Source organism: Aythya marila, assembly GCF_965140915.1.
Source record: "Aythya marila genome assembly, chromosome: 2".
NCBI classification, from domain to species: domain Eukaryota; kingdom Metazoa; phylum Chordata; class Aves; order Anseriformes; family Anatidae; genus Aythya; species Aythya marila.
Window position 1 is genome coordinate 42,565,739 of NC_139043.1, and position 13,978 is coordinate 42,579,716.

At 40.7% G+C, this 13,978-nt stretch overlaps 1 protein-coding gene across 8 annotated transcripts in view; it reads left to right on the plus strand.

The window, feature by feature from the left end:
* Positions 1-13,978, plus strand: part of RBMS3 (RNA binding motif single stranded interacting protein 3) — a gene marked incomplete at its 3' end in the record, with an annotated part of 697,589 nt that overhangs the window by 349,974 nt on the left and 333,637 nt on the right. For 6 of the 8 annotated variants that reach the window (XR_014317039.1, XR_014317040.1, XM_082754887.1 and 3 more), the window contains one exon: positions 1,672-1,841. Coding sequence is in view for 6 of the 8 variants with exons in the window: in XM_082754887.1 (XP_082611013.1) it covers positions 1,672-1,841 (170 nt within the window). The remainder of the gene's footprint in view (positions 1-1,671; positions 1,842-13,978) is intronic. The other 2 variants (XM_082754890.1, XM_082754892.1) reach the window with 1 other exon arrangement.

Below are 13,978 nucleotides of genomic sequence, written 5' to 3' on the forward strand. Positions count from 1 at the left end.
TTCTCTGTTACTGGAGATGAGAGTCAATGTCATTACTTGCCAGTGTGGTGATCCCACTGTCTATTAAGCTGATTTTTCCTTTTAATGGATCCTACTTGAGTCGCATTACAACCCAGCTGGATTGTAGAGGAATTGTGTTGTCCTAACACTCAAATGATGTGTGCCCACCGACCTGGTTTGCATGAGAGAAACTGGGGAGGAGGAGGGAGAAGACAGCGGGAAAGGCATCACAGCAAGAAGCACGGGGCTTTGTGCTTCATCAAAGCCTCTGAGCTTCACCAATCACTGATGCTCCCTTTAAGTTCTCTCTCTTTTTTTTTTTTTTTTTTTTTTTTTTTTTTTTTTTTTTGACTCATCTAGGTAAAAGAGGCTTGTTTGAAAGAGTTTAAAGCCACTAATTTAAAAATATCCTCCTACCAAGGCTCTGATTTCTTATGTACATAATTATGAGCGCTAAAGTAGGGCCACCGAAATGAAAGGGACAGTTGATTAGCATGATCAGAATTACTTACAGCCTTCAATATTTTCTCTATTCGGGGCCTAAGTGCAGAACTAGCATATATCAGAAGTCACTAAAGTGTCACTGCTACTATAATGAAAATCGCATATGGTTGGCCTTTATTAGGCCATTAGCACACCATGGTTAGCTTAGCATTGACCCACCATTTACCTGCAGCTGCATCCATGCATTCTGCTACCAGAACATGCTGATTTTCTTGCAGAAACCAGCTTTTCCCCACCTCATGCCCCAGCTCACCTGTGCCTCGGCTTTTCCACGCAGGTGACAGTGGTGGCAGGAGCCATCCTCTCCCTGCCAAGCCCTCTCTCTTGGCAGGCAAGCAGGCACGCTGATGGTCAGTGAGCTGGGGATGGTTGAAACAACTTAAATTCATTACTCTTTCCCCATATCGGAGGTGCTTAGGTAATTTTTATAGCCTGAGGATGCATCTTCTTTCAGAGCATGTATTTTCCAGAGCATTAGGAGAGCATATTGTTCTCCCCCGTGGGAATGCCTCCCTTCTGAAGTGATGCTTCTCAGTGGGTTGTGTGTGGTTTGTGGTTGTTCAGAAGTGGGTAAGTTCCTAAGAGCGGGAGGTGCTATCCTGACCTTATTTTCCAAACCCTGTTTTCTGCTGTGAAAGAAATGTAATGACAGAGTGTTTCCAGGCTGCTTTGTTTCTTCCCCTCTCAGGCTGCCTAGCTCCTTGCCACCTGGCTCTGTGTGCACTGGAGGCTCCTTGTATTTAGGAAAGATTGCTTAGGCTTCTGGTATCAGCTCCCATACCTTTGGCTAGATATTCTTATTTTTATCTCGGAATATTCTTAAAGCAGATTGTGTTTAACTTCTTTCTGTAATGCTAATTACATCTGAGTATCCATCATTTCAGAGGCTAATTTTGGGATCTAGATAAAATAGATTCATAATTGAGCTACTTTAATTTCACTCTAAACAATAGCACGGAGGGTGAAATAAGGCACTTTATAGCCTTGGCTGAACCCCAAATCTCGGCCCAGTTTTGTGTTCCGAGGGGTGTTGCTGGCCCAGGTTGGGTGCCTGCACTATGGGAGCGGGTGGCTGGAGATGGGCAGGGGGACAGGAGGGGAATGCCCTTCATTCATTGCTACCTGGACAAAGCCCAGTAACAGCCTCTTTTCTGTTTTTGTTTCCAGCAGTCCTATGCACCAGCTCCCCACCCCATGGCTCCTCCCAGCCCCAGCACAAACAGCAGCAACAACAGCAGCAACAACAGCAGTGGAGAGCAGTTGAGTAAAACCAACCTGTACATTCGAGGCCTTCCACCCGGCACCACTGACCAGGACCTTATCAAGCTGTGCCAGCCGTAAGTGTAGTTAAAATACTCGGTGTCTTTGGGCAAGAAAATGTTAAAGCTGGCCTTTCACTTAACACTTGAGTTTATCCACAAAAAAAAAGAACACTGATGAGCTTGAAGGCTAACCATTATTCCTCGAGTTTGAACAGATAATGAATGCCTGTTGAAAACCTTCTGGTAATGAGTTTTAGGGGACGGAGAGATGATGAGGACCTTCACATAAACTTATATTTATCTGGTTTCTTTCTTACGGTTAACAAAAAAAAAAAAAAAAAAAAAGGAAATTTGCATGGGAAAAAATCCTCCCTAATGACAGATTTTATAGTTACAATAATCTGTGAATCATAACCTCGTGCACAACAAAACATGGGTGTTCCCACCTCAGTCATTTATCACATCTTTCAATTGCTGTGTCACACATTGCTGGGCTCAGAGATTGAGAAGTATGAAAACTGTGGAAGGTGTCCTTGTAGCAAACATCTCATTACCTGCAGTTCCACTGAGAACTGATGATGTAGAAAGTAGCACCTTCTACTTCCCTGTTATCTCTAGAGTCATGTTTACAGTTTCTACTGATAAATATCAATTTTGTTGTGTTTTAACACTGTTAAAACTGGAAAGGAAGTATGAAGGAGCTCTTTGCTCCTCATGCATCATCAACAGAGCTGTTTCCAAAAACATTGCAGCTGGCTAACCCTTCTCACTTGACCTATTAGTGGGCACTAAGGGTAGATATGAAGACCTGACTGGACTTCCAATGTCTCTATTGTTATCGGTGATGTGGGAGGGGGATAATCCAGTTTGAGATTCCAAGCAGAGATCACCTGGGTAGAATTTAGGGTAATGTTTTTTTTGTGTTAAAAATAAAAATGTTGAGAAATTTAAAGAAATAAAAATCCACCCACTCTTTGATACATAACTGCAGTGCTTTTGTCATACAATAGTCTCTTCCTAAAAACAACAACATCTCTGATATTTTTTCATTGCACATCAGCATTTCAAATAGGGATCAAAAATGGATGTTGGTGAAGTAAGGAACAGTCTGTGGCTCATCTACTGACCTGAACCCAAATTGCTGTTGTTTTGAAGTTTGGAATAGGAGTAAATATGTAATGGGATGTTACATTTATGTCATTCTGCACTTCCTGCACCAGAAGTGCTGAAGCACCTCCCAAAATATACCTTATGCATACCTGACTGAGCAGGAGTGGAAGCAGAAGTCTTGTTGAAGTGATATATGAACTTTAAGAAAATGATGTTAGCTTGGGACTCTTCCCTGTGACTTTCTGTTGCTGAAGTCAATACAGCTTGAAGTGGTTCACTGTTCACAGCAGCATAGCATGCTGGTGATTTTTCATATTGGATGCAAGTGGAATTGTTAGTATACCTGCCTGACATTTGTACGAACCATATCCATTGACACTTCCCACTTGTGACAGTCACAGATAATCCCAGTTCAAGGGCCAGATCCTCAGCAGGTATAAATTGACTGTAGCTCTGCTGACATTCGGAAAGCTATTTTGCTAGACATCGTCTTGCAGCCTGACCCTTTCCAAGTTCAGACAAATGCTTTCAGCTGAGCAGCTGATCAGGAATGAACTAACTATTCCTACAGGAGCCTCATGGCAGCAGCGCTTAGTGCTGCAGTCATGGTGTGAGGCATAAGATGGCTGTGGGTTCCTTGAATCCAGCTCAGAGAAAGCGTCCCTACCCCTTTGTCCTCGTATGGGAAATGCACATCAACTGAGAGTTTCCTTTTGGCAAATTCCTTTGGCAATTTTTAATGTGCTCCACTAAACTTAATCTGGTCTGTGATTAGAGGGCTTTGTCTTGCTATCATGGAGTTCCTGTGTGAACAGATGCTCTTTAAGAAAAATGCTGACATTTATTTTGCTGATTTTCTATCCTTTGGCTGAGTGGAAGTGAGGAGAAACCAGATAGTTGTTCTTCTTTTTTTCTTTTTTTCTTTTTTTTTCTTTTTTTTTTCTTAAGAGTGCTAAAGGTATTTAGCAAAGCAAAAAGGAAAGATGACATAGGAAAACTTAAATATATGAAAATAGAAGAATTTGTCATGACAGCATATAGATTCTTAATAGTTTGCAAGACATTTTCTTTACCTTTGCAGTTGGTTACATAGTAGAGATGAATTAATGTCTAGATCCCATTGTTCTTAACTGTTTTCAAAACATGCAGTATGTGTAACAGCAATCTGCTGCTACATGAGCAAGACATACATTTGTGTCTTTAGAAACAGTTGTCTTTTATACACATTTTCTCTTAGCTTATAAAACTGGGGTCTCACCACGCAAACGAAAGATAATACACATACTAAAGACTTAGTGTATTAAGTATTCACAAAACAGCAGAAGGTGCTAGCTTGTAGGCTTCCTGCATAGAAGTAATGGTGTAATTTGTTACAGGATATGAGGTGAAAATTTGGATTCCGTAAACCACTGTATTATTTGCAGTACAGGGTTTTTGGAGAGCTGCCTTGAAGGAAGGTATTCACCAAAGCTAGTTTATGGACACTGGTTCCCCTAGGCTAGCTGCCAGTGCCTAAAGTGAGCTCTTCTGAACCCATTTCCTCTGCTCCAGCATGAGACAAGGCTGCCAGCAGTACAACTGTCACTTGCAGTGTCTGACATTTGGCAGGTCTGAGGAATGATGTTCTAAAAACACAATATTTCTCTCTCAGAAGTACAGGGAATGCTGAAAATGCTTGTGGCTATGTGTATTTATCATAGCACATCCCATTTCCAGGTTTATTCCAGCAAGAAGGCCACCCTCTATGTGACGCCTAACATTGTATTATTTTTTTTTTTTTCAATTTAATTGCTTTTTGCCAGGTGGTTATGGAAGAGAACACTTTCATTGGATTTTTTTTTTTTTTTTTTGATAAACTGAGGGGCTGTCTCGGTGAATCCTGCCTGCTTTTCTGTATTTCTGCTGTGTGTTTTTAGGTGGTACATATTGCACGTTAAACAGAAAACAGCAGACTGGAGTACCATTGATGCTTGAAGTGCAGAGTCCATTACACATGGTGTCAGACATTTCTGACAAATGTTCCGACACTATCAAACCTTTTATCAATTTAAGAGTAACCTTGTCACGGTAATCTGTCAAACTGTTCATATAACTAAAAGAAAACAAGTCATCATAGGCTGTACAGTAACTGAGTAAATAAAAAAAAAATGCTACTGGAAATTTTCTTTCTGTGTGTGGTTGAGATCCTTGGTATCTGGTTTAACATGTGTCCAGCAAAGTTGCATCAAATTCTCTTTTGCAGTAGACAGCTGCTAGGTTTTACTGTACCTTTTGGGACTTTATACAATGATGCTGTCAAAGGTTACGTTGAAAAAGAGTGAATAGGACTATTTAGCAAGCAAGAATATGTTACTCTTTTACATACGTATCTTTTTCCAGGATTTTCATACAAAGCAAGTAAAGAGACTTCCAAAAATGGACCATGGCCTCTCTTAACCTTTCTTGATGTTTATGTTTATTTTTATTTTTAAAGAGGCTTCACACCCATCTGTGAGCATATTGATCATCAGAACTTGTTAATCTAAAAATTTGATTTTAAATATTCCATCAAAATAATTTTAGATTTATCACTGGCATTTATTACTCTGAGGTGCAGTTACTGCTGTTGTAATAGTACCATCCATTCTGGTCAAAATATGCTCGTCATCAAAAGGAAATATAACCAAACTTAACATGCAAAATTGTACATTATAGAGAGAAATATATCTCTGTACAAGCAAAATATTAATAATTCTTTGAAATATTCATAATCTGTCACTCATATTTTCATGCATGGTATTGTATTTGATCCAGAAGAGTTCCAAAATTCTCTTAAAAACATACACAGATGGCTTAGTCCCTCGTTGGTGTACTGGACACATCACATTCTTACTAAGTATGTCCCAGTGGAGGTAGGCTGAAAGAAAACTCACACAGAAATTAAACATTTAAGCTTTATTACTTAGAAAAATTTTTCTTTTCAAAAACTTGCAGTTTCCCTCTAAGGATTTTGGTCTTTCTGTCTGTCTTTTCTCACATGTGTGCACTGAAGAAGACAGTCCCCAGACTCTTTAAATAGATAAAATAATTTTTGGAAAACAGACAGGGAATTTGGGAAAAGAGATTAAAAGTACCTTTTTGTGTGTCATGTGTCCTGTTTCCCCCCACCCCGACTAACACAAAATTCTGAAAAGTTGGCTTAAAAAACAACATTTGACTAAAAGAAAACAATAATAAATGAGCAACAACAACAACCTTGTGCAGTGCACTATTAAGACATTGGAATGTATTGAAAAAATAATCCCTGTCAGTATTGAGTAAGTCATGAATTTTTCATGCCCAGTCCATAGTCTTAAAGAAAGCTATTTAAAACTTCTGAAGCCTGATAGTTTCAGCTTGCTTATGTTTTTATCCTGATTGAATCCTCCCTGCTTGCACCAATAGCATACCTTCAGGAATCTGCTGTTTCCATCTGCTTTATTGCTCTTGGTTGGGTTAGCTATCTCATCGTCCTTCACCAAGTCTGGACTTCTTTGTGATCCAGGGTAAAATAAAAGGACTTAATTAAATCACCAATGGGAAAAATAGCCATACCTAAAGAGCAGCAAGTCTGCATGCTGGTCAAGCTGTCTTTTGTGGACAATGAACCAGAATTTCAGAGATATATGGTATTCTAGATATGGGAAATCTATACCAGATCATGATTGCCATGAGTGTTTCTTTCTCTGAATAGTTTCTAGATCCATATCTTGTACAGATTACCCAAGATGTGTTTTTGTTCTTGGTTTGTTGTTGTATTTATTTATTTATTTCTGTATTTATGGCTGAAGGTGTCATGATTTGTCTCCTTGGCAAGTCATCGAGTGTGAGACTTTAGCCTTTCATCCCATGCAGAACGTCCTTGGTGTTGTCCCTGTGGAACCTCTGAATAAATATTCCGACCGCTGCTGTTTGGATTCTGCTAAAGGGCTAGCCCCAAGGATAATGTAACTGTGGTTATTAATTGAAAATACACACATTACTTAAATGCTGGACTATTTTTGAAATGAACTCTGTGCATTCCTTTTGCCCCCACAGAAAACTGCTGAGTGTGTTGAGGTTTCAGTGGGGTTCAAGGTGCCTTTCAGGACAGGGTCTCCTGTTAATAGCTGCAACAAGTACAACATTTTCAGTTAGAGTGAGCTTTATGGCAAACTCATGATAGCCAGTTCTGCCATGCGTTAAGGCAGGAAGAGTTTGAAACTCCTGGCTATTCTTTTCTTATTTTCCTTTTGTGAAAATAAGTTTGTTTTATATGAGAGCTGATGACAAGAAGGTGTGGGGAGAGAGCTTCCTCCCTTTCTTTTTTTCTGCATTAGTATGTTAATTAGAAATTATTTCTATGAATTATATAAATTTTAACCTAAATAAAATCTCCATAACGAGTTCAAAACCAAAAAGATCAAAAAAAAATCCTAAAATAAGCCCCATGTTCTGCAAGGAATTTTTACCCAGTGTAAATTGGTGCTCTTATCCTGGCCCTGGTGAAGACAAAGCACATACTGTCTGTGATGTGTAGCAGTACAGTGATTTTTTTAATTAAAAATGAATAATAATAATAAAAATACATAATCCACATCTCTCCTATAATTAGAATCACTTGACACTCTGCAATACTTCAGAGACTGAAAGGGTATGAGGGTGAGAGCGCTCACTCAGTGGGATTAGCTTGTATAGGAACCATGGGGCATCATATAGGTTAGTTCCTGCTTATACCATAGTGGATATTTTGGGTCAGTATATCCTGGTAACACGAGAACTGTGAATGGTTTTGAGAGAGCTGTGAGTCTGTCGAAGAGATCAATGTTCATGGGAAGCAAAGAAATGCCCATATTTCAAGGGGAGGAAAAAACAAACAGGCAATCAGCAACAACAAGAAATCATAAATAGATTTGCTTTGTTTTTCCAAGTGAAATCAGGACAGGAAGGCCTTGGGAAAGGTGTACCACTGGACCAAATAGGGCAAAGGTGCCCCGTTGGGCTAAATACGGTGACTCAAAGCAATGGGTTTGTTCCTCTCACTTCAATGTGTCTGTTCAGATCAGGCTGAAACACAGTGATGGGCCTGCTTGGGGATATCTGTATTATTCACAAGTTCTTTCACTTTGTATCAGGGACTTCCTGAAAGAAGATTAAGATGGCTAAGAAAGAGAAGAAAAAATGAATTCCGGGTTAATTTTAGGTCAGCAACCTAATGGTGAACATTAAGGATGCCTAAAGTAGGCACAGAAGAAGAGAAGGAACGTGACTCCGTGGATGTGATTTGTTATTTGTATCACTGAAAACATCTTCATAGTAATGGTCCTTGCTAATGCTGCTAGAAACACTTAGGGGTTGCTCCCTGTCTCCAAAAGGGTATGCTTCGGTGAACTTGAATTACACCGGAGTTGTTTTGCAGTTTTGTACTCAGTTATACAGACAGTACCTCTTTGCGGGGTGTAAATATGGGCGTGGATGTGCACAGGTGTTTTTCTACTTCACCTGTTATTGAAAAAAAAGTTTGTATATTCATTCCCCATTACAATAATCTCCAAATGTCTTCTATTTAGAAACAAACATTAAAGTTGCCCCAGTAAGCAGCGAGCTGATCCTTTTCTTACCTATCCTCTTTCATCAGGGAAAACAAAACCCTAGGTCAGCAAATGCCCACAGCAGCACAGAGAGCTCCATCTGGGATGTGAACGTTCGCATTGTCAGGAAGAAAGGCAGAAAAATAATCTGCGTAAAGTAATAAATGAGCACCTGCACTCTTCCCTGTTTTGAATGTGCCCGTCTTTTCACTGGAGTGTGACAGAGTGTCAGTGAGAGTTTCTCATCTCCTTTCAAGCTGGATGAACCTGATTTAATGGAAGATAGGGGAGGAGGCAGCATTCTCAGACACTGCTGCTGAAAACATTTCTTCTGATGAATTTTAATTAAAGTCCTTGGGAAAAAAACACACGCGCACACAAAAACAGAGGGTTCATAACAGGAATATTGAGTCTTCTGTGTAGCCGTGTGAAGGGCATGGCTGTAACAGCCACTTGTTTTGCTTACTGTGCAGGAGGGGTGTTGAGATAGAAAGAGGGCAAACACACTTAATGAGCTGCTTCTGACCTGTTCTGAGATTGTGTGTTCCCGGTCTTTCCTTGTCCTCCTCCTTTCAACATTTCTCCAGCATATTTTGTGCACAGCCAGTCAACCATGGCATCACCACTGGGTCCATCCGTGGGGCTTTCTTCGCCTCATTGCTGTAAGTGTTTAAGAACCTGAAAACACTCAGAACTTGTAAAGTATCCAATGGACAGATAGGCTCTGTCTGTCAGACAAGTGTCTGGTTTTGTAATGTGGGTGTTGCTCTGTTGAAGAGCCATCATGATTGTGAGACTGTAGAGTCTGAATTTTCCAGTCCCTCCCAAGGCAGTTTGTAAAACTTAGATGCTCAGTTTCTGCTTTCCAGTGAGGAGGTTCCTTCGATGCACTAATGATTTGGCAGAGGTTGTGGGTGTTTGAACTGTCTGGGACAGTTCGATGCGTATGGAGCCAACTACATGGAAGAGCCTTGAACTCCTCCTCCTTTTTTTTTTTTTTTTTTTTTTTTTTTATTTCCTCCCCCTTTACCTCTCCCTTTGCATCATTTTCTTTCTCCAGAGTGATCCCCCTCTAAAAAGGGATATTTCTGTTTATTTACCACACTGTTGTCCTTTGTGTGGTTTTGTCTTTTATGGGAATTGTGGCAAGGAAAGTTTTGGTTGTATTTGGCTCTTCTGTTTTGAAGCTCACCCTGCCCTCTTTTATATTTGTTTGCATTTTTGGTATTAGTTGTCCTAAATTCTTCAGTGTCTACTTCAGTGGGTCTTTCCAAGCTCTTGTCTTTAGAGAATTGATAACAGCAGTGGGAGGGCAGAAATGATGGCTGTACAAATGCATGGAGTGTGGAGAAGGAAGCTCTCCAAGTGGGATGTTGTTTATCCTCCTTAGGAGTCACCGACTTTTAGAGGATGATGGAGACAACGTTCATGTTCTGACATATGTGCAGCTACAAAAAAAAAAAAAAGTTTTTGTAGCCTTTCTCTAGAAGGTACGCTGCAGATAAGGTTCCAGCTGTATGACAAATATGTTGTCCTAAAGCTGTGCTGTAAGGAAACAATACCAGCAACGCTTAATAACCCCCCTGTTCCCTCCCTAAACAGGAATAACCTGGGCACTGCTTCCAGCTAATGGCAGGAATCTTAGGACGTGGCTGTAATTTCTATACAAGCGGAAGTGGCAGGCCAGCTTTGATGGCAAAGCTATTGAATATTATCAGCACTAAAACAAAAATGTCATTGTGTTCAGCTGCTAGCCTTTCCCATACCATTCCAAACAAGCATCGACAAGAGCTCTGTGCTATGTAGCATGCAATGTTCTTCATTCCAAGTATTTGGTAACTTCCCAGAATTATTTGTGTGACAAGCACTGCCGCTAGATTTATATTAAAAGCTAAGAAGTCTGATTTTTTTCAAAAGATGTTCACTAGAGAGGGAATTTCTTAGAATTTTTGCAACTGCGTCAGAGGTTTTCTGTCTGCCTCGTTATAAAACGGAGACCAGAAAGATGGAATGTTTTCAGCTTAATTTTTAAAAGATGTTGATCTCACTGAAAAGGTTTTCTCTTTGGCCGTGTATTTTGTGTGTCCCCGTCACGAGCTGCAGAGAAAGCGGAGACCTCTGGATTCTGCTTCTGGTTCTCCTGGATTATGTGAAAAACATCTGGTGGCAACCTCAAATAAAATAAAGAAGGTAACAGCCATGTGACAATTTAGGTAATTTAGGTTCTATTCAGAAAAAAAGCTTTCTGCCAAGAGATACCCAGTGTCACATGAGCTTTGTGGAAGCACAGCAGTCTGTTCAAAGAGCAGTTATTGCAAGATCAGAGCCATGTTATTGTTTCAGTGTCATACAGGTAATAAGTGCAGCATTTATGGCTATTACTGCCTGGTGATCACACACAAAAAAAAAAAAGGAAAAAAAAGAAAAAGGTGTGTGGGGGAACAGACATGCTTTCCTTACTTCATCTTTTCAGTTCAGCATTTCCATGTACTCCTGGGATTATAATCCAATTATGAAACTTCAATTATTTTCTGTAATTCACTGATTCAAAATGAACATTAACTTTTTGGCTTCTTTATAGTAGGCACCTAGTAATTAAAAGGGATAAAATAATTCATGGATTCATACAATTTAGGATCCAGAAGAGACCAAGGGATGATCTAGCATTATTTTCTGCTTGATTCAGGTCCTTAAATATCCCTCATTTGCTCTCAGACCTAATATAGTAATTTATTTATACTAAGAATATCTTCCAGAAAAGCACCCCTCTGCATCTGAAGATAGGAAAACAATAGCAAAACTACCTCTAAGGCTAACAGTTTGTTGCTTTGCCTAACCATGCTCCCCGTTGAGAATTTCTGACCAATTTCCAAATCGACTTTCTGGGGTAGATATTCACCTGTTGGTTCCTGGAGTAATCATATCAAAGACGTTTTAGATTCTCTCCCTCTCCTCACATTTTCTTCCCAGATGTACTTATGCACTATAATCAAGTCACTTTTCAGACTTCTTTCTTTAATAATCAAAATAGATGGAACTGTTTAAGTCTGTGATTACGAGATAGTTTTCCCCAGCCTTTGGATAATTTCATCAAGGACTACTGATGACATCGCGGGGTCATTTAAATGTTTTTTAAAATAATTATTTGAGGTTAGAAATCAGTTCCAAGTTTATAGAGATTAGTATTATGTGTAGTTTATGTAGTTGTATCTGTTTGTATATCTTTAAGTGGAGGAAATGCAATATCTGTGTTCCTGAGCAGGACAAGTGATATTCACAGGCTGGCATAGTGTTGGAGCAGGACTGTAATGAGGAGTATGTGGAGATTGTGGCACCCTGGTACCAAAGCTGTGTCAGAACCAGAAGCTTTTCTCTCCACCTCTGAGGTTTTGATTACCTTTGGCCATAAATCAGATGTCTGTCCACCGTCAGCTTTGCGTTACAAAAAGCCATCCAGTGAGAAAACTGTAGCACCCTTGGAGTTTCATTTTAAAAAGCTAGAAATTTGGATCCAAGCCATACCTATTTTAATTTTTTTTTAGAATTTAATTTCTCTACAAATCTTTAATGTTCCTTGTCCCCTCCCCTTTACTTAAATCAACACCAAATTTAGAATTGTCAGTTAAATAGAGTACAGTTATGATGTATATTATGATATAATTACCCCATGATAACTTAGCACAAATATTTTAGTATACAGTTTATTAAGTGCTGTATGAACTGCATGACAAATGAATTCCTATCACATATATAATCATACAGCCAGTTCAAGGAGCTTGAAGGATTCATATGGGGCAATCTTCTGACTCCCTGGATAAAATGAACTCATAGCAATTGCTTCTAAATGGGAAGGAAAACTGGTGGCTGCAATGGGACAAAATGGAGTATGACCAAGTAGTCATTAAGGGGGATTTCAATAAAAGAAGGGCAATATACTCCTGGCATGATTTTGCTCATTACCTACAGTAAGAATAGGACTAACGTGTCTGCAGGTCTTACAGATGTGGGAGACAGACTGTAACGATGCAGCTGTTAAATACTGTCAGCACTTTTAGGGGCTGTACTTGCTTCATCTCTATTTTCTGTGGGTGGTAAGAAAAAGCTGGCATTGTGGAAACATGGATTTGCTGCTGTTAGCTCCTGTTAGGTTCCTGCATTTGTTTGGTTGTTCTTAGCGCACTTTAATGTAAAGAACCAAGGATTTCTCTTTGCTGGGAGAGCAGATTGTTTGTCCCTGATGTGCAGTTCCCTTGGTGTGCTGGGGATGTGGGGCTGCCAGGCAAGTGGCAGGAGCTCAGTCCCCACTGGTGCTGGAGCAGAGTGGCTGCAGCCAAACCAGCCAGCATGCAAGGCATGAGGATGAGGCAGGTCACAGTGGCAAGATGGGGGACTAAAGTACATTGCAAATCTGTGGGTGTAGGGGTTTGCCATTTTGGTCAGTATGGAGCCAACAACATGGAACAGCCTTGAACTCCTCATCCTGTGTTGTTTATTTTTATTTTTTCCTCCTTTACCTCTTTCTTCATCCCCATTTTCTTTCCCAAGTGTGATTCCCCTCTAAAGGGGGATCTATCATTCGTTTACTAACCTCTGGTTAACAGGGCAAGTGTGCTGAGGAGAACACTCCTATTAAATCTCCCGTCCTAGGATCGCTCCGGCTAACGCACCCATGGCATTTTAATCTCTCTGCAAAGACTCCTGAAAGGGATTTTAAGGACCTCGCCACTCGTTAGTAGCTGTCACCAGCGCGCGAGGCAGGCTCTCAGCAGAGAATTTAGCAGCCCTCCATTGCACCTGGAGTCGAAATGTCGCCAAGCAAATACATCTCTATTGCATCGGCGTGCCAAGTCACGGCGGCACCGCACAGGAGTTAGGATGCTGAGCCTGCGAGCGGGGTCCCAGGGCTGTCAGCAGATTCCTGGGGCTGGGCACTTGTAGTTTGGCTGGGGCTGCTGCTGCAGCAGGCCATCTCGTGGGGCTGTCGAGGCGAGCTCAGGGTGAGGCCCTGTGCCATCAGTGAAGTGCCCATCACCTCCTAATGAGGTGGCCCTCCTGTCCTGCAATCAGGAGGTCTGCAGCTGCTCTGTGTAATGGTGTTTAGTAACAGCATGAGCAGCAAGGCGTGCTCTCCTGTTACACGGAGATCCACTAATGCTGGCATCGAGAGTCGCGGGTAATTCAATCACACCCACAAAAATGATATTAGCAACATTAAAGAGTTGTGTAGACTAGCAAAAGACAGGAAATTATAGAGTTCAGGCTTGAAACTTTATCCTGAACTCACCCGTGCTGGGCCGAGGTGTTTGGAAATTTCCATAGAGCACATGAGTTTGTGGAGCCTGCAGCGGAGGGGATCGTCCTGCTTGTCTGCAGAGGATTTCCTTGGCTAGCACCAGCCAGCATAAGCGAGAATTATGTAAAGAAATCCTGGCACAATTTAGAGAGCATAGCTGGACAATGTGAGCTTTAAATGCGAATTTCTTGGCTTGGGCGGTTTAACACCCTCCCGCCTCC